This window comes from Entelurus aequoreus, unplaced genomic scaffold (assembly GCF_033978785.1).
Source record: "Entelurus aequoreus isolate RoL-2023_Sb unplaced genomic scaffold, RoL_Eaeq_v1.1 HiC_scaffold_97, whole genome shotgun sequence".
Lineage (NCBI taxonomy): Eukaryota > Metazoa > Chordata > Actinopteri > Syngnathiformes > Syngnathidae > Entelurus > Entelurus aequoreus.
This window is the reverse complement of record NW_026908029.1, coordinates 122,809-142,239: the sequence shown is the minus strand read 5'-3', so window position 1 is coordinate 142,239 and position 19,431 is coordinate 122,809. Positions and strand designations below refer to the sequence as shown.

Sequence of the window (19,431 nt, the reverse complement as noted above, 5' to 3'; positions counted from 1 at the left end):
CAACTCACCTGACAACTCACTTGACAACTCAGGTGAGATTATCCATGCTGCTCTTTTCCTGTTCTTCTTAGCGTTGCAGGCGTGCCAAAGCAGGCAAGGAGGCGCCAACAACTTCCGACTCTTGGCCAGTTTATTCCTTGTCGGCGTAACCAGTTTGACAACACTCACCTGTCTCACCTGTTTCTGACCTTTACTGCCAACTGTTTGCACATAAACACTGCAAAGATATTGAACTATGTTCCCCAGACACGCCTTGTCCTTGTCGCTCCGCCAGACTCCATCATTAATAAATAACTAGCAGTAATAGCACAGCACACGTTGTGTTAGCACTTTGCTTTGGCAGTGAAAGAGGAAATCCTAGCAGAGACCAAAGAACACTTCAGCACGTGGACTTCCTCTTACGTGCGCTCGAACTGTGGCAGGAAAGAGCAGTCCTCCATCTTTTTGTGACAAAGACACGCATTCAGGTGAAGACTAGACTGTCTTTGAGCGCTTCCAACATGGACACCACGTCACAGGTAGGACCCACACACTTTCACTTGTCCTTTGGTTCTAGATGTTCCAACATGGACACCACGTCACAGGTAGGACCCACACACTTTCACTTGTCCTTTGGTTCTAGATGTTCCAACATGGACACCACGTCACAGGTAGGACCCACACACTTTCACTTGTCCTTTGGTTCTAGATGTTCCAACATGGACACCACGTCACAGGTAGGACCCACACACTTTCAGTTGTCCTTTGGTTCTAGATGTTCCAACATGGACACCACGTCACAGGTAGGACCCACACACTTTCAGTTGTCCTTTGGTTCTAGATGTTCCAACATGGACACCACGTCACAGGTAGGACCCACACACTTTCAGTTGTCGTTTGGTTCTAGATGTTCCAACATGGACACCACGTCACAGGTAGGACCCACACACTTTCACTTGTCCTTTGGTTCTAGATGTTCCAACATGGACACCACGTCACAGGTAGGACCCACACACTTTCACTTGTCCTTTGGTTCTAGATGTTCCAACATGGACACCACGTCACAGGTAGGACCCACACACTTTCAGTTGTCCTTTGGTTCTAGATGTTCCAACATGGACACCACGTCACAGGTAGGACCCACACACTTTCAGTTGTCCTTTGGTTCTAGATGTTCCAACATGGACACCACGTCACAGGTAGGACCCACACACTTTCAGTTGTCCTTTGGTTCTACATGTTCCAACATGGACACCATGTCACAGGTAGGACCCACACACTTTCACTTGTCCTTTGGTTGTAGATGTTCCAACATGGACACCACGTCACAGGTAGGACCCACACACTTTCAGTTGTCCTTTGGTTGTAGATGTTCCAACATGGACACCACGTCACAGGTAGGACCCACACACTTTCAGTTGTCCTTTGGTTCTACATGTTCAAACATGGACACCACGTCACAGGTAGGACCCACACACTTTCAGTTGTCCTTTGGTTCTAGATGTTCCAACATGGACACCACGTCACAGGTAGGACCCACACACTTTCAGTTGTCCTTTGGTTCTACATGTTCAAACATGGACACCACGTCACAGGTAGGACCCACACACTTTCAGTTGTCCTTTGGTTCTAGATGTTCCAACATGGACACCACGTCACAGGTAGGACCCACACACTTTCACTTGTCCTTTGGTTCTAGATGTTCCAACATGGACACCACGTCACAGGTAGGACCCACACACTTTCAGTTGTCCTTTGGTTCTACATGTTCCAACATGGACACCACGTCACAGGTAGGACCCACACACTTTCAGTTGTCCTTTGGTTCTACATGTTCCAACATGGACACCACGTCACAGGTAGGACCCACACACTTTCACTTGTCCTTTGGTTGTAGATGTTCCAACATGGACACCACGTCACAGGTAGGACCCACACACTTTCACTTGTCCTTTGGTTCTACATGTTCCAACATGGACACCACGTCACAGGTAGGACCCACACACTTTCAGTTGTCCTTTGGTTCTACATGTTCCAACATGGACACCACGTCACAGGTAGGACCCACACACTTTCACTTGTCCTTTGGTTGTAGATGTTCCAACATGGACACCACGTCACAGGTAGGACCCACACACTTTCACTTGTCCTTTGGTTCTAGATGTTCCAACATGGACACCACGTCACAGGTAGGACCCACACACTTTCACTTGTCCTTTGGTTGTAGATGTTCCAACATGGACACCACGTCACAGGTAGGACCCACACACTTTCAGTTGTCCTTTGGTTGTAGATGTTCCAACATGGACACCACGTCACAGGTAGGACCCACACACTTTCAGTTGTCCTTTGGTTCTACATGTTCCAACATGGACACCACGTCACAGGTAGGACCCACACACTTTCAGTTGTCCTTTGGTTGTAGATGTTCCAACATGGACACCACGTCACAGGTAGGACCCACACACTTTCAGTTGTCCTTTGGTTCTACATGTTCCAACATGGACACCACGTCACAGGTAGGACCCACACACTTTCACTTGTCCTTTGGTTGTAGATGTTCCAACATGGACACCACGTCACAGGTAGGACCCACACACTTTCAGTTGTCCTTTGGTTGTAGATGTTCCAACATGGACACCATGTCACAGGTAGGACCCACACACTTTCAGTTGTCCTTTGGTTGTAGATGTTCCAACATGGACACCACGTCACAGGTAGGACCCACACACTTTCAGTTGTCCTTTGGTTGTAGATGTTCCAACATGGACACCACGTCACAGGTAGGACCCACACACTTTCAGTTGTCCTTTGGTTGTAGATGTTCCAACATGGACACCACGTCACAGGTAGGACCCACACACTTTCAGTTGTCCTTTGGGTTCTAGATGTTCCAACATGGCCACAACAGAGGCGGATCATGCAGACATGCCCGTGTTTCTCCTTCTTCTACATATACAGGCGCTTTTGGAAATCACAAATCAATACCTTAAGAGAAGGCAACGGGTGATTGCAGCTATTTGGGATACAACACTTCTCAGACGGCAAGAGAACTTTCCAATGCTGTCAGCTGTGATTCTACTTACCGAAAAACTTGGTCCCTTCCTCCCTGTGATGGTGATAGGCAGGGTGTGACTACAAATATTGCTTTATGGATGTGACTGTGAAATGACCAGACAGTGTGCATGATGCCTGCATCTTCGCTAACTCCGCCATTAGCACGCAGCTGAAAGATGGAACCATCTCCTCGTGTCCCAAACAGTTTATGGCATTATCTACTTTCTCATGTGGATTAAAGATGTGATTCACTACAATAGACACACTGGATTCTAGCACAACACTGGAGATAACTTTTCATTGAAGAACTTGCAGACAAAACACAGCAAACAAATCATTTTAAATAACTTCACAGTGAAGTGAAGTCATCTACTGGAGAGCAGATGGACGCTTTTTTTTTCTGCGCCGGTGGACGGAGGGGCCGGGGGTCTTAAACGGTGGCATTGTTGTGTGTGGACACGGATAAGGTTAGGTGGGATTTACCCTGGATAACCTTATCCGGCTTGGTGTAAACGGGGCCTAAATGGGCCCTAGTGAGAGAGTGTGAGTGTGAATGTTGTCTATCTGTGTTGGCTCTGTGATGAGGTGGTGACTTGTCCAGGGTGTACCCCGCCTTCCTTGTCCAGGGTGTTCCCCGCCTTCCTTGTCCAGGGTGTACCCCGCCTTCCTTGTCATGGTTGTACCCCGCCTTCCTTGTCATGGGTGTACCCCGCCTTTCTTGTCCAGGCTGTACCCCGCCTTCCTTGTCCAGGGTGTACCCCGCCTTCCTTGTCATGGGTGTACCCCGCCTTTCTTGTCCAGGCTGTACCCCGCCTTCCTTGTCCAGGGTGTACTCCGCCTTCCATTGTCCAGGGTGTTCCCCGCCTTCCTTGTCCAGGGTGTACTCCGCCTTCCATTGTCCAGGCTGTACCCCGCCTTCCTTGTCCAGGGTGTACTCCGCCTTCCATTGTCCAGGCTGTACCCTGCCTTCCTTGTCCAGGGTGTACTCCGCCTTCCATTGTCCAGGCTGTACCCCGCCTTCCTTGTCCAGGGTGTACTCCGCCTTCCATTGTCCAGGGTGTTCCCCGCCTTCCATTGTCCAGGGTGTTCCCCGCCTTCCTTGTCCAGGCTGTACCCCGCCTTCCTTGTCCAGGGTGTACTCCGCCTTCCATTGTCCAGGGTGTTCCCCGCCTTCCTTGTCCAGGCTGTACCCCGCCTTCCTTGTCCAGGGTGTACTCCGCCTTCCATTGTCCAGGGTGTTCCCCGCCTTCCTTGTCCAGGGTGTACTCCGCCTTCCATTGTCCAGGGTGTTCCCCGCCTTCCTTGTCCAGGGTGTTCTCCACCTTCTTTGTCCAGGGTGTACCCCGCCTTCCTTGTCCAGGGTGTTCCCCACCTTCCTTGTCCAGGGTGTTCCCCGCCTTCCTTGTCCAGGCTGTACCCCGCCTTCCTTGTCCAGGGTGTACTCCGCCTTCCATTGTCCAGGGTGTTCCCCGCCTTCCTTGTCCAGGCTGTACCCCGCCTTCCTTGTCCAGGGTGTACTCCGCCTTCCATTGTCCAGGGTGTTCCCCGCCTTCCTTGTCCAGGGTGTACTCCGCCTTCCATTGTCCAGGGTGTTCCCCACCTTCCTTGTCCAGGGTGTTCCCCGCCTTCCTTGTCCAGGGTGTTCCCCGCCTTCCTTGTCCAGGGTGTTCCCCGCCTTCCTTGTCCAGGGTGTACTCCGCCTTCCATTGTCCAGGGTGTTCCCCGCCTTCCTTGTCCAGGGTGTTCTCCACCTTCCTTGTCCAGGGTGTACCCCGCCTTCCTTGTCCAGGGTGTTCCCCACCTTCCTTGTCCAGGGTGTACCCCTGCCTTTTGCCCGAATGCAGCTGAGATAGGCTCCAGCACCCCCCGCGACCCTGAGAGGGACAAGCGGTAGAAAATGGATGGATGGATGGATGGATGGATGGATGGGCGATTACACCACACCCTGCTCCATTTTCTTGTTGAACTTGTGCCGCAGTTTGAAAACCCCTGAAATTGTGGTTTTGTTTTGTTTTGTTTTGTTTTGTTTTGTTTTGTTGTGTTTTGTTTTGTTTTGTTGTTTGTCTATGCATGGCACAATCACATGTGCGTGATATGTATCATTTATTGCTCATTTTTTGTTTGACTTTCGTAGCTGTATGTAGAAATGGCGGCGCTGAAGTGCCATGGCAGCTGCTTGCATCAGCTCGTCTTTTGTGTTCTTTCATGTTTCCCTCTTGTTTCCATGGCTTTTGACCTTATTGTGTACAATCTGCACTGTAACTGTTTGTCCCGTCCATGGAGCACTGAGCCCTTGAGGGTTGGCCCCTGGCATAAACATTGATGGTCGGCCCCTGGCATAAACATTGAGGGTCGGCCCCTGGCATAAACATTGAGGGTCGGCCCCTGGCATAAACATTGATGGTCGGCCCCTGGCATAAACATTGAGGGTCGGCCCCTGGCATAAACATTGAGGGTCGGCCCCTGGCATAAACATTGAGGGTCGGCCCCTGGCATAAACATTGAGGGTCGGCCCCTGGCATAAACATTGAGGGTCGGCCCCTGGCATAAACATTGATGGTCGGCCCCTGGCATAAACATTGAGGGTCGGCCCCTGGCATAAACATTGAGGGTCGGCCCCTGGCATAAACATTGAGGGTCGGCCCCTGGCATAAACATTGAGGGTCGGCCCCTGGCATAAACATTGATGGTCGGCCCCTGGCATAAACATTGCATTCAATCAATAGTGACATTTGGAGCAATGAAGGGTTCAATGTGATCCAAATGAAACACCAGGAATATAAAAACTGACATTTCTCTTTTGGACTGTAGATTGCAAAATTGCGGAACAATTAGGAAATTCCATGTCATCACTCAGCGTTTCCTTTCTTCAAGGGTACAGCAGGGCAGCAGAACCCCAGGAGGAACTTGGACTTCTCGTCCTTGCGCGTTAAAAGTGAGCTGGTGAGGGACTGTCCAGGTGATGTTTGGGACAATGATGGGAGTGTCTGTGCACAGGAAGGAACAACAGTTGGGAGGACCACCAGAGAGGAGCTTGGTCTTTTTCATCCGCCAGAGACTTCTCAAGAAGTGGTAAATGATGCTCCTGTCTCACTTACATGATACAGTATTATCTGCCCCCTGGGGGTTGTTTGAGCACACTGCAGCTAGTCCTGGATAGTCCCACTCCTTAATGCTTCAGTGGTTTGCAGGATTCTCACAGGAATGAGGCAAAAATACAACCTTGTGGCCATGTCAGCACAGAAAAACCTACTCAGTGGCCTAGTGGTTAGAGTGTCCGCCCTGAGATCGGTAGGCCGTGAGTTCAAACCCCGGCCGAGTCATCAAACTTAGACTTCCATTTTATTGTCATTCAAATTTGAACTTTACAGTACAGATAAGAACGCAATTTTGTTGCATTAGCTCATGGTAAAGCAATAAGGTGCAGATATAAATAAATAGATTACTGTACAGATAAATATATTACACTTTTGCATATGCATCCACGTTTATGGATGTATGTTATATTGTCTTTATATTCCAGCCAGTTAATCCATTTTTGGGGGGGAATGAGGGGATTATTATGATGTGTTCAAGAGTCTTATGGCTTGAGGGAAGAAGCTGTTACAGAACCTGGAGGTTCTGCTTCGGAGGCTGTGGATCCTCTTTCTAGAGTCCAGCAGTGAAAACAGTCCTTGGTGGGGGTGGGAGGAGTCTCTGCAGATTTTCTGAGCCCTGGTCAGGCAGCGGCTTTTTGCGATCTCCTGGATAGGAGGAAGAGGAGTCCTGATGATCTTTTCCACCGTCCTCACCACTCTCTGGAGAGACTTCCAGTCTGAAGCACTGCAGGCTCCAGTCCAGACAGATGCAGGTGGTCTCTATAGTGCCTCTGTAGCATGTGGTGAGAATGGGGGGAGGGTGCTGTGCTCTTTTCATCTCACGCAAAAAGTGTATGCTCTGCTGAGCTCTTTTTACAAGAGCTCGGTATGTAGGGACCAGGTCATATTGTCAGTTATCTGCACCCCCAGGAACTTGGTGCTGCTTACCATCTTCACTGCTGTGCCGTTGATGAAGAGTGGAATGTGACTGGACTGGTGCTTCTTGAAGTCGGCGATGATCTCCTTGGTCTTGTCGATGTTCAGGACCAGGTTGTTGGTTCTGCACCAGTCAACCAGATGTTTCACCTCCTCCCTGTAGTCCATGTCGTTGTTGTCACGGATGAGGCCCACTTCTGTTGTGTACTTCACAATGTGGTTAGGAGTGGACCTGGCGCAGCAGTCATGGGTCATCAACGTGGACTCAGGATGCAGCCCTGGGGGAAGCCGGTGCTCAGGGAGATGGCACTGGAGGTGCTGTCGCCCACTCTCACAGACTGGGGTCTGTCTGTGAGGAAGTCAAGCAGCCAGTTGCATAGGGGGGTACTGAATCCAAGGTTTGCTCACTAAGTGCTGCGGGATAATGGTGTTGAACGCCGAGCTGAAGTCCAGAAACAACATCCCCACGTGTGTGTCATTTCCTTCTAGATGTTCTAAGCTCAGGTGGAGTGCAGAGGAGATGGCGTCCTCTGTGGAGCGGTTAGGGCGATAAGCAAACTGGTATGGGTCGAATGTGGGGAGAAGACTGGAGACAATGTATTCCTTTACCAGCTTTTCGAAGCACTTCAATATGATGGGGGTGAGTGCCACGGGGCTATAATCATTAAGGGGGGAGATTGTGGGTTTCTAAGGCACTGGAATGATTGTGGCCGTCTTAAAACATTATGGTACCACAGCCTGGGTCAGCGAGGTGTTGAAGATGTCTGTGAGAACCCCAGCCAGCTGGTCTGCACATCCCTTAAGCACCTCGCCCGGAATGTCATCAGGTCCCGCTGCTTTCCGGGGGTTCACTCTCCTCAGGGTTTTCCGGACATCCGCTGTGTCCAGGTAGAGTGGCTGCTCATCAGGGTGAGGGATGGATTTCCTCGCCGGAGTGGTGTTAAGTGCCTCAAACCTTGCAAAGTGGTTGTTTAGGTTGTTAAGGAAGCTGATACTGTTGTCACAGGGACGGGGGGCAGCTTTATAGTCTGTGATGACCTGTATGCCCTGCCACATTCGTCTAGTGTTCGTGGGGTTCTCAAAGAAGTCCTGCACTTTCTGACTGTGAGCACGCTTTGCAACCCTAATGGCACGGTTCTGGTTAGCTCTGGCTGTTTTAAGTGCTACCATGTCGCCAGATTTAAAAGCCTTGTTCCGAGCCTTCAGCATTACACGTACCTCACTGTTCATCCAGGGTTTCTCGTTGGCCCGTGTGGGGATGTTTTTGATCACACAAACATTCTCCATGCACTTCTGAATGTATGCGGACACAGACTCTGCACACTCCTCCACACATGTGTGATGACTGTCAGTGGCGGCTGCTTTGAACATGTCCCAGTCTGTGCTTTCCAATGCTTCCATTGCTCCCTCTGGCCAGGTACTCACCTGCTTCCCTGTAGCTTGCTTCCTGATCAGCAGGGGCTTGTATGCAGGAATTAGCATCACAGATAGATGGTCTGAGGAGCCGAGGTGGGAGCGGGGTGCAGTTTTGAATGTGTGCTTAACATTGCTGTACACCATGTCCAATGTGCTTCCACATCTGGTTGCAAAATTCACATATTGATGGAAATGGGGGAACACAGTTTTCAAGTTAGCTTGATTAAAGTCCCCTGCCACGATGAAAACTCCCTCTGGATGTGTAGATTGCAGTACATTGATAGAGCAGTACAAAGCATTCAAGGCTTGTTTGGTGTTAGCACTGGGAGGAATGTACACTGCTGTGAAGATCATAGCACTGAATTCCCGGGGTAAATAAAATGGGCTGCATTTTATAGTTAATAGTTCTACATAGGGAGAGCAGTGACATGAGACTATCTTCCCATTGTTGCACCAGTTGTTGTTGATATATATGCAAACACCACCGCCTCGGGATTTACCAGTGAGAGTGCTGCTCCTGTCCGACCGAAACATTGTTAGCCCCTCGATGCTAACTGCCTCGTCCGGAACGGATGGTTTCAGCCACGTTTCTGTGAGAAATATGGCGTAGCAGTCCCTCATCTCCTGTCTTGCATATAAATCCAGCTTCAGGTAGTCCAGTTTGTTCTCCAGGGAGCGGACATTTGAAAACAGGATGGAAGGAAGTGGCGTTCTGTGAGGATTAGCTTTTAGCTTTGTTGTTAGTCCAACTCGGCATCCCCGTTTCTGCTTCAGATCACACCGCTTACGTCTCCTCCGTCGACGGTCCCCGCTGGTACTTGGCTCCGCTGCTTCACAGGCCGCTGGATGTAGCCGGCGCAGTATTCCCATGCTACCGATGAGGTCCAGCGTATACGCATCTTTGGTCTAAAACGGTTTGATTTATTTACATCTAAAATTGTCTGGCGGTCGTATGTTACTATGGAGTGACTACGCTGGAAGTTAACTTTGAAATCTACAGAATTTACCGATATATTTGCCAAAAGAGTTCCATTACTACCACGAGCCTCTGCAGCCGCAGCCGTGCAGGGCGCCGCCGTCTTGATATCATACCAAAGACTATAAAAATGGGAGCCATTACCTCCCTGCTTAGCACTCAGCATCAAGGGTTGGAATTGGGGGTTAAATCACCAAGAATGAGTCCCGGGCGCGGCCATTGCTGCTGCCCACTGCTCCCCTCACCTCCCAGGGGGTGATCAAGGGTGATGGGTCAAATACAGAGAATAATTTCGCCACACCTAGTGTGTGTGTGTGTGTGTGTGTGTGTGTGTGTGTGTGTGTGTGTGTGTGTGTGTGTGTGTGTGTGTGTGTGTGTGTGTGTGTGTGTGTGTGTGACTATCATTGGTACTTTAACTTGAACTTGAACTTAAAAGCATGCAGACTCTGTGAGAGTATAAGTATGTCAAACGATGTCATCTTCTCACAGAAACATCTGGAAAGGAAGAGGCTCATGCCGCCGTCGCCCGGCTACACAGCAGTGAGGCCCGCACCAACCAAGCAGGTACCAATCCAAGAACTACTTCTCAAACTTTCTTCACTCACTTGGCTTTCCAAGTACCACCATAATGACAAACATTTGAAAAAGTAGCATAGTAGGCCTAAATATTCATCAAAAACAAGGCAGTGGTATTGTTCAACAAGTGTTTTGAATATTGCTGGCCACCATAACATTGCACACAGTTCGAACGGTAACACTGTGTTAGAATATTTGATTAGGTGATTCTTTGGCATACCACTAAATGGAGCCCAAGTACCACTAGTGGTACTTAAATCACTGGTATATTAAACAATCCTTTTTCTGGTACCCAGGAATAGATACATGTACTCAACGCTACCAATTTTTGTTCACGCGGTAATAAATGTTCACTTGTTTAGGAGGATGATCTATTCTTTCAATCAGTTGTTATATCTTCTTTTCATTTGCATTCATTTCAGTGTGTCCTAGGTGAGTTGCCGTAGTCAGGAAGTAGTCTTTAAAGTAGGGTTTAGTACGTACTAGGAATGGGCGATACGACCTAAAATCTATATCACATTATATATTGCACCCGCCGACGATAACAATATGTATCGGCATGTTTTGTTCGTTATACAAATGATGCGGACCAAAAACTTTGCAGACAATAACGAAGACGACAAAGGATTGTGTGCAAATAAGAAATATCCACCTAACCACTGTAGTATCGACCCTAAACGGTTATCAATATTTGTATCGATCCGCCCACCTTTGTTTACAACCAGGAGCTCTAGCTTAGTGGTTACCATCAATTGATTAACGTGGACCCCGACTTAAACAAGTGGAAAAACTTATTGGGGTGTTACCATTTAGTGGTCAATTGTAGGGAATATGTACTGTACTGTGCAATCTACTAATAAAAGTCTCAATCAATCAATCACTTAACATCTGTACTTAGTGCACTTAAATTGGACACTTAGTAAGTGCATTTATTTTGCTCACTTAACTTTTGCACTTTACATGTACATTTAAAATGTGTACTATGTGCATTTAACTTGTGCACCCGTGATTGAAAACCATGATTGATAACTGCCCTTTGCTAGCTTAAAAGTTAACAGAAAAACAAGAGACATTAATGTATTTCCCCATCAAGAAAGGATACACCCCAATCTAAAGGAGTATAAACACGAGCAACTTCATTATTCAACAAGCTGTGCTCTCTTAGGACACAGTGATTGTTCTATACTCAGGAATACCAAAGGTGTTCTTAAGGACCGCTGGACAGAGTGGGGCACCACAACGCCCGCCAGAAAGAATGGTTTTAATATGGCAAACACACAAAATATGCAAGTTAGTTTTCCAAAATATACTGCAATGTAGAATATTTGATGTGAAATAATTGGAATCTCGAACATTGATTTTGATTCATTATTACTTTTGGAGCAAAAAAACAAACTGTATGGCAGCTTTGTGTTGTTAGTGCCAACATTTCCTTGTTACTTTTCAATGGTATGCGCTTTTATTCCACATCTTATGTTTTTTGTTTTTTAGTAGTAGTCATTTTACAATGTGTTAGAAAATGAGCTGTGGGTGGAAAATGGCCCCCGGGCCAAACTTAGGACACCCCTAACATATATACCTACAGCCTGTATATACCATTAGCTCCATTGTTAGCTGACTTTTGCTAGCCTTTATTTTGGAGTTAGAATGCATAAAAGAATGTCTTCTTGTCTTGCATAAGGAGTGGAAATGATAGACGCAATTCTCCCCAAAAAAGTGATTACTAGCATTCTTTACACCATGTAGCTACAACACCACTTCTTTACACCATGTAGCTACAACACCACTTCTTTACACCATGTAGCTACAACACCACTTCTTTACACCATGTAGCTACAACACCACTTCTTTACACCATGTAGCTACAACACCACTTCTTTACACCATGTAGCTACAACACCACTTCTTTACACCATGTAGCTACAACACCACTTCTTTACACCATGTAGCTACAACACCACTTCTTTACACCATGTAGCTACAACACCACTTCTTTACACCATGTAGCTACAACACCACTTCAGTTAATCATCAAATTTGAATTTTTTGTTTGCTTTGTGTTTTTTTTAAATACATTCTTTTCTTGATAAACAATTTTCAAAACTAGTTTGAAAAAAAGCATTTGTTCTCATAGGGTTCTAATATTTTTTTAAAATTTTTATTTATTTTTGGTATTTTTGTTGTAATTATTTAAAAACAAAACTATTCTCAAACGATTTTGACTTTTTTTCCCCTTGAAAAATACTTTTTATTTAATTTAATACAATTTTATAACTAATGGAATCATAACTTTTTAACGTATGCCCCCCAAATTACAACCATTGTCATAGAATTATTACTCTTTTTCAGTTTGACAATTTTCCCACCATTTTTTATTAAGGTCATGAATTATTTTTCTTTTTTTAGCACAATTTTAAACCTCATTGAATTGTGCCTTTTTTTGTTTCCAGAATTTTTTTTGCAAATAAACATGTTTCATTAGAATATAACTTTTTTTTAAATGCTTATTTTAAAAAAAAAAAAAGTTAATCCGAAGCACAAAAAAAAAATGTTTCCAAGAAAAAAAAGCAATATTCCTAAATAAATATTCCTAAAAAAATTATAATAAGAGTCATAATTTTCTGAGGTATAAAATTGGAATTAAAAAATCAATAGTAATAATCTTTATTAAATGCTGTTGATCAGAGTGAGCTTTGCGCGAGAGATCCTTTTTTTTTTTTTTTTTAGCTTTTTGGTTGTCGGTGAGAAATCCCACAGTAGCACGAGGACGTGAAGGCAGCACGGCTCGAACACACACACACACACACAGACACACACACACACACACACACACGCACACACACACACACACGCACACACACACACGCACACACACACACGAACACACGCACACACACACACGCACACACACAAAGACACAGAGACACACACACGTAGACGTAGAGACGGTAGAAGAAGCGTGATGGTGGACGGTTAGTAATGGGCGGGAAGAGTTAGCATGGAGTGCAGAAGGTAAGAAGGTTAGGCGGCCATGAGTGAAGTGGTGAGGAGGAAGAAGTGAAGATGAGTGAAGTGGTGAGGAGGAGACGACGTGTGACGGACTTAAAGAGCAGATGGAGTGAGTGTTTGGAAACTTTTGCTTTTTTACCTTCGCCTGTTCGACTAAAATATTGTTCGACTAAACATTGTTCGACTAAAATATTGTTCGACTAAAACATTGTTCGACTAAAACATTGTTCGACTAAAATATTGTTCGACTAAAACATTGTTCGACTAAAACATTGTTCGACTAAACATTGTTCGACTAAAATATTGTTCGACTAAAACATTGTTCGACTAAAACATTGTTCGACTAAAACATTGTTCGACTGAAACATTGTTCGACTAAAACATTGTTCGACTAAAACATTGTTCGACTAAAACATCGCTGGCTGGAAACAAAACGTTTGTTTCCAGCCAGCGTGTTTGATGATGAAGATGATGTCTGTGGAGACACCTGTCATACTTTGTTGTTGTTGTTGTTGTTGTTGTTGTCAGGTGTCATGGCTGCTACTTATATTGTTCCGTATATACTATTATATCACTCTTTATATTGTGCCATATATACTATTATATCACTTTTTATATTGTGCCATATATACTATTATATCACTTTTTACATTGTGCCATATATACTATTATATCACTTTTTATATTGTGCCATATATACTATTATATCACCCTTTATATTGTGCCATATATACTATTATATCACTCTTTATATTGATTGATTGATTGATTGATTGAGACTTTTATTAGTAGGTTGCACAGTGAAGTACATATTCCGTACAATTGACCACTAAATGGTAACACCCCAATAAGTTTTTCAACTTGTTTAATTTGGGGTCATGATTCATGATACAGATATATACTATCATATATACTATCATCATAATACAGTCATCACACAAGATAATCACATTGAATTATTTACATTATTTACAATCAGGGGTGTGGGGGGGGGGGGGGGTGGATATGGACATCAAGTAGTGGACATAGAGAGAGAGAGAGAGAGAGAGAGAGAGAGAGAGATCAGAAGGCATAAGAAAAAGTATCTGCATTTGATTGTTTACATTTGATTATTAGCAATCCGGGGAGGGTGTTAGTTTAGGGTTGTAGCTGCCTGGAGGTGAACTTTTATTGCGGTTTTGAAGGAGGATAGAGATGCCCTTTCTTTTATAACTGTTGGGAGCGCATTCCACATTGATGTGGCATAGAAAGAGAATGAGTTAAGACCTTTGTTAGTTCAGAATCTGGGTTTAACGTGGTTAGTGGAGCTCCCCCTGGTGTTGTGGTTATGACGGTCATTTACGTTAAGGAAGTACATTACCGTTCAAAAGTTTGGGGTCACATGTAAATGTCCTTATTTTTGAAGGAAAAGCACTGTACTTTTCAATGAAGATAACTTTAAACTAGTCTTAACTTGAAAGAAATACACTCTATACATTGCTAATGTGGTAAATGACTATTCTAGCTGCAAATGTCTGCTTTTTGGTGCAATATCTACATAGGTGTATAGAGGCCCATTTCCAGCAACTATCACTCCAGTGTTCCAATGGTACAATGTGTTTGCTCATTGGCTCAGAAGGCTAATTGATGATTAGAAAACCCTTGTGCAATCATGTTCACACATCTGAAAACAGTTTAGCTCCTTACAGAAGCTACAAAACTGACCTTCCTTTCAGCAGATTGACTTTCTGGAGCATCACATTTGTGGGCTCAATTAAACGCTCAAAATGGCCAGAAAAAGAGAACTTTCATCTGAAACTCGACAGTCTATTCTTGTTCTTAAAAATGAAGGCTATTCCACTAAATTGTTTGGGTGACCCCAAACTTTTGAACGGTAGTGTAGTTTGACATGTACTTCGGTATCAAGGAGGTGTAGTGGATTTTATAGACTAGGCTCAGTGCAAGTTGTTTAACTCTGTCCTCCACCTTGAGCCAGCCCACTTTGGAGAAGTGGGTAGGAGTGAGGTGGGATCTGGGGTGGAGGTCTAGAAGTAACCTGACTAGCTTGTTCTGAGATGTTTGGAGTTTAGATTTGAGGGTTTTGGAGGTGCTAGGGTACCAGGAGGTGCATGCGTAATCGAAAAAGGGTTGAACGAGAGTTCCTGCCAGAATCCTCATGGTGCTTTTGTTGACCAGAGAGGAGATTCTGTAGAGAAATCTCGTTCGTTGGTTAACCTTTTTGATTACCTTGGTTGCCATTTTATCACAGTAAAGGTTAGCCTCTAGAATGGAACCTAGGTAGGTGACCTCATCTTTCCTGGTGATAACAATGTCACCCACTTTTATAGTGAAGTCATTGACTTTCTTAAGGTTGATGTGGGACCCAAACAGGATGGAATCCGTTTTACCCAAGTGTATGGATAGCTTGTTGTCAGCGAGCCAGGTGCAAGTTCTACAGAGTTCAGCACTGAGGATTTTCTCCACCTGTGACTTGTCCTTGTCGGATACCAGCAAGGCAGAGTCATCCGCAAACAAAAACAATTCACAGTCGCATGCCGATGACAAGTCGTTTATGTATATTAGGAACAGTCAAGGTCCCAATATACTGCCTTGGGGGACTCCACAGCTCACCGAGAGGGGGGGGGGGGCACGGTGCCGTTCACCTCTACCACCTGCTCCCTCCCCTCCAAGTAAGATTGCATCCAGCTCCATGAGGTTTTGTTAAATCCGATTGCTCTGAGCTTATCCACCAGTATAGCGTGGTTAACGGTGTCAAAGGCCTTCTGAAGGTCCAGCATGACCATGCCGCAGTATTTGCCCGCGTCCACCTCATGTTTGATGTGGTCGGTTAGATAGAGAAGGCATGTGTCAGTGGAGTGGTTAGTTCTGAAGCCGGATTGGAATTTGTACATGAGTTTATTAGTGGCAAGGTAACTATCGACCTGTTCATAAACTATTTTCTCCATTACTTTGGAAATGGAACTGAGAATAGAAACAGGTCGGTAGTTGCCAGGTTCCAATTTGCTTCCTTTTTTAAAGAGGGGAGTTACTCTTGCTATCTTAAAATCTTTTGGTACTTGGCCTTGTGTAATTGATAGGTTTATTATGTGCGTGACGATCGGGGCAATGATGGAGGCAGAGTCCCTGAGGAATCTGGAGGGAATATTATCAAGGCCGGTGGCCTCGTTAGGGTGGAGCGCGCTCAATTTTTGAAACACTTCATCAGCTGTGACCATTTCTAATTTGAAATCATCGTTGGATACTCCTAGCTTTCTGTAGAAGGCTTTAATGTGTTCTACACCAAAGCGACCAGAGTGGTGGGACAGCTTGTTGACAAGAGTTGCGGCTATGCTGGTGAAAAAGGTGTTAAGTCTGCTAGCTACCTCCATTTTGTCTGTAATGAGGGAGTCACCCTCCTTGATGCTGATGTTGGTGAGTCTGGTTTTAAGTTTCTGGCTGCAACCAGGAAGCTGGTTGTTGAGAATTTTCCAGAGCTCACGTGGCTTATTTGTGTTTTCCTCTATTTTGTCGTTAATGTAATTTTTTTTTAAGGATTTAGTCAGGTTGGTTGACTTATTTCTTAATTTATTGCATTGCTTTTTGAGAGTTGAAAGGAGTGATTTGAGCTTGATATTATTGGGTTGTTTATCTACTTCTGTTTTACATTTTTGGTATTCGGAGTATTTTCTGTCTGTCTTTTATGGCAGCTAATAGGTCCGGATTCATCCATGGTTCCAAGCGGGCTTTGATCCTGACTGTTTTCACGGGAGCCGTGTCATTTAGTATCTTTAGGAACGCCGTTTTGAAGCGATCCCAAGCAACATCGACCAGGTTGCTCGCGAGCACGGGACCAGTCCCACTCATCTCATTTTAAATTGAAATTGTCATTGGAGTATTTTTTGAGGGATCTGGATTGGGCTGTTATGTGGCCATTGGCTTTGGGTTTAGCTATTTTGCGGTTGCAGAAGGTTAGATAGTGGTCGCTAAGACCACAGATCATGACCCCACTATTTTTTATTTTAGGCCGGTCTGAAGTGAGAATGAGATCTATGGTTGATTGGGTGGAATCACACACCCTTGTCGGTAGCGCTATTAGCTGGGAAAGACCTTGCAGATTACAAAACTTGCTGTAGGATCTGAAGACAGGCGCATCTTTGCGTTGAATATTTGTGTTCAGATCCCCAGTTATAATTTTCTCCACGTTGTCTGTCCCTGCCAAGGACTCTTCCAGAGCCCCATAGAAATCACTCTGATTAGGGGGTCTATAAACAGTCCCTATTAGTACCGGCTTAGCGTTTTTAAATTTGAGCCATATATACTATTCTATCACTCTTTATATTGTGCCATTTATACTATTATATCACTCTTTATATTGTGCCATATATACTATTATATCACTCTTTATATTGTGCCATATATACTCTACTTTGTGTTGTGTTGATGACTGCTGGCAAGTCAAAGAAAAATAACAGTAAAGTCACTCGTTTAAAGGAAGATTTTGGCGGATTTTCATAAAAAGCAGGCTATCAAGTGGGTCAATATATATATATTTTTAAAAAGTAATTTATTCAAAGTAGACAAAAAAGAGATGACATGGCAAAGTTGTGTTTTGGAAGGGTTGAAACCCGCTGAGATTCAGTGCTTAGAAATGATGCAACAATTCAACAATGAATGCTTATTTAGTGAAACCAAAAGAAATGTAAAACTGCATCAATACACATCAATTAAAGATGCATCAATAATGGATACTCAGAACGGAATGGTGAGTTGCCCTAAGATTCCCACTCAGACAGATAGTTTTTAATACCATGACTGACCAATTAGTTTGCTTTAATGAAGTCTATTTTACACACGCAAAATGGACATAAATGCACATTTAATGACAGTTTTAAAAAATGACCTGCCGTGCGTGTATATATATAATGTATATATTTTAGCCCAATGTCTAAACTATTTTGCCCAGTCAAAAATGTTGGACACTCCTGGTTTAGACTGAAGTCACATTTGAAAAGATCAGGTTCCAATGGGATCTGGACTTCAAGGCCTGAATCTGGTGGCAAAAGATGGCACTTTGGTGCGTTTAGCCTGGCAAAAAAGATCCGATGTGTGTCACTTGAGGGCAAAAGAAATATGGTTTGATGCTCAGTGTAAATTCTCTTGATATGGCAGAAGAAGCATGCTGTTGTGACATGTTCAGGAGCCTCTGGGCATGAAGAAAGCTATTTTTTACAACTAACCCAGCCAGTGTACGCTCAACAAGCCACTGCAGTACATGCTGTGATCTATTGGGATGTTTGCTTGCTATAGATTGAAAATGAAACCATGTTGTTTCTACAGTTCATGTTTTCATATTTCACATCACACACAGATACTCTTCAAGTGACCCACTTCCAATTTTTTCCCCCCGTGTGAGTCACAGCTATTCGTCATGTGTACGCTGAAAGAAAACAGGAATTAGGCCTCGGTCATTTGTTGAGAAAAAGAAAAGGTTTGATGAATGCTTTATCAGTGAAAAGTTGATATAGAGCTACATCCATGGGGGGTAAATCAGGCTGAACTATGGCTGACACTAAGCAATCTTCTGCCTTTTGAAAGAATCACGTGGCTTTGCTTTAAAGGTCATGTTCGACAGAATGTTTGTTTACTTGCTATCCTGAGTATTGACACTGCATGTACTTGACTTGTGGCCCTCACTTCATGGAAGAAGAGTGCTTTCCATGCCATGTTAAAAACTCTCACACCATACAAGTCTTTTATATCCAGAATTTTAGATATTTTTATATCAAAAATAAGGACCGGGAGAAAAATATGTTAAATGTTAAAACATTATAACAGGAGTGTCCATACTTTTTCACTGGGGGGCCACATTGGGCTTAAAACATTTGGCCGGGGGCTGAAAGCCGACTGCATGGAAAGTAACTATATGTATATATATATATGTATATATGTGTATATGTATATATATGTGTGTGTGTATTAGGGTTGTACAGTTTACCGGTATTAGTATAGTACCGCGATACTAATGAATCATATTCGGTACTATACTGCCTCTGAAAAGTACCAGTCCGACCCCCTGCCCCCACGTCATGACATTGCTGGTTTACCAGCAGAGGAGCATGTTGGGCAGCTCACACACACAGAGTACTTACAAGCAGACACAGTGTGTAGACAGAAAAAGGAGAACAGACGCATTTTGGAGTAAAAAGTGAAGATAAAGGTGAAGTTATAACACTGAAACACCCTCAGGAAGAGGTGCTTTAAGACATGGCTAGCTAGCTAGCAGCTAACATCCATCCACAGTGTTTTAGCTACTTCTAAATCACTAATTCTCGCCTCCATGGCGACAAATAAAATAAGTTTCTTACTAGTAGCATTATCACTGCAGGATGAGGAATAGCTAAACATGCTTCACTACACACCTTAGGA

The 19,431-nt window shown here is 44.5% G+C and overlaps 1 protein-coding gene across 4 annotated transcripts in view; it reads left to right on the top strand.

The window, feature by feature from the left end:
• The first annotated feature begins 300 nt into the window (after positions 1-300).
• Positions 301-19,431, top strand: part of LOC133645450 (DENN domain-containing protein 2D-like) — a 93,219-nt gene continuing 74,088 nt past the window's right edge. The window contains exons 1-4 of one of the 4 annotated variants that reach the window (XM_062040281.1): positions 301-518; positions 5,911-5,971; positions 6,034-6,108; positions 9,931-10,005. In XM_062040281.1, the coding sequence (XP_061896265.1) occupies positions 501-518; positions 5,911-5,971; positions 6,034-6,108; positions 9,931-10,005 (229 nt within the window). In that variant the 5' untranslated portion in view covers positions 301-500. Of the gene's footprint in view, positions 519-2,809; positions 2,829-5,910; positions 5,972-6,033; positions 6,109-9,930; positions 10,006-12,817; positions 13,136-19,431 lie in introns of those variants that run through there. The other 3 variants (XM_062040282.1, XM_062040284.1, XM_062040283.1) reach the window with 3 other exon arrangements.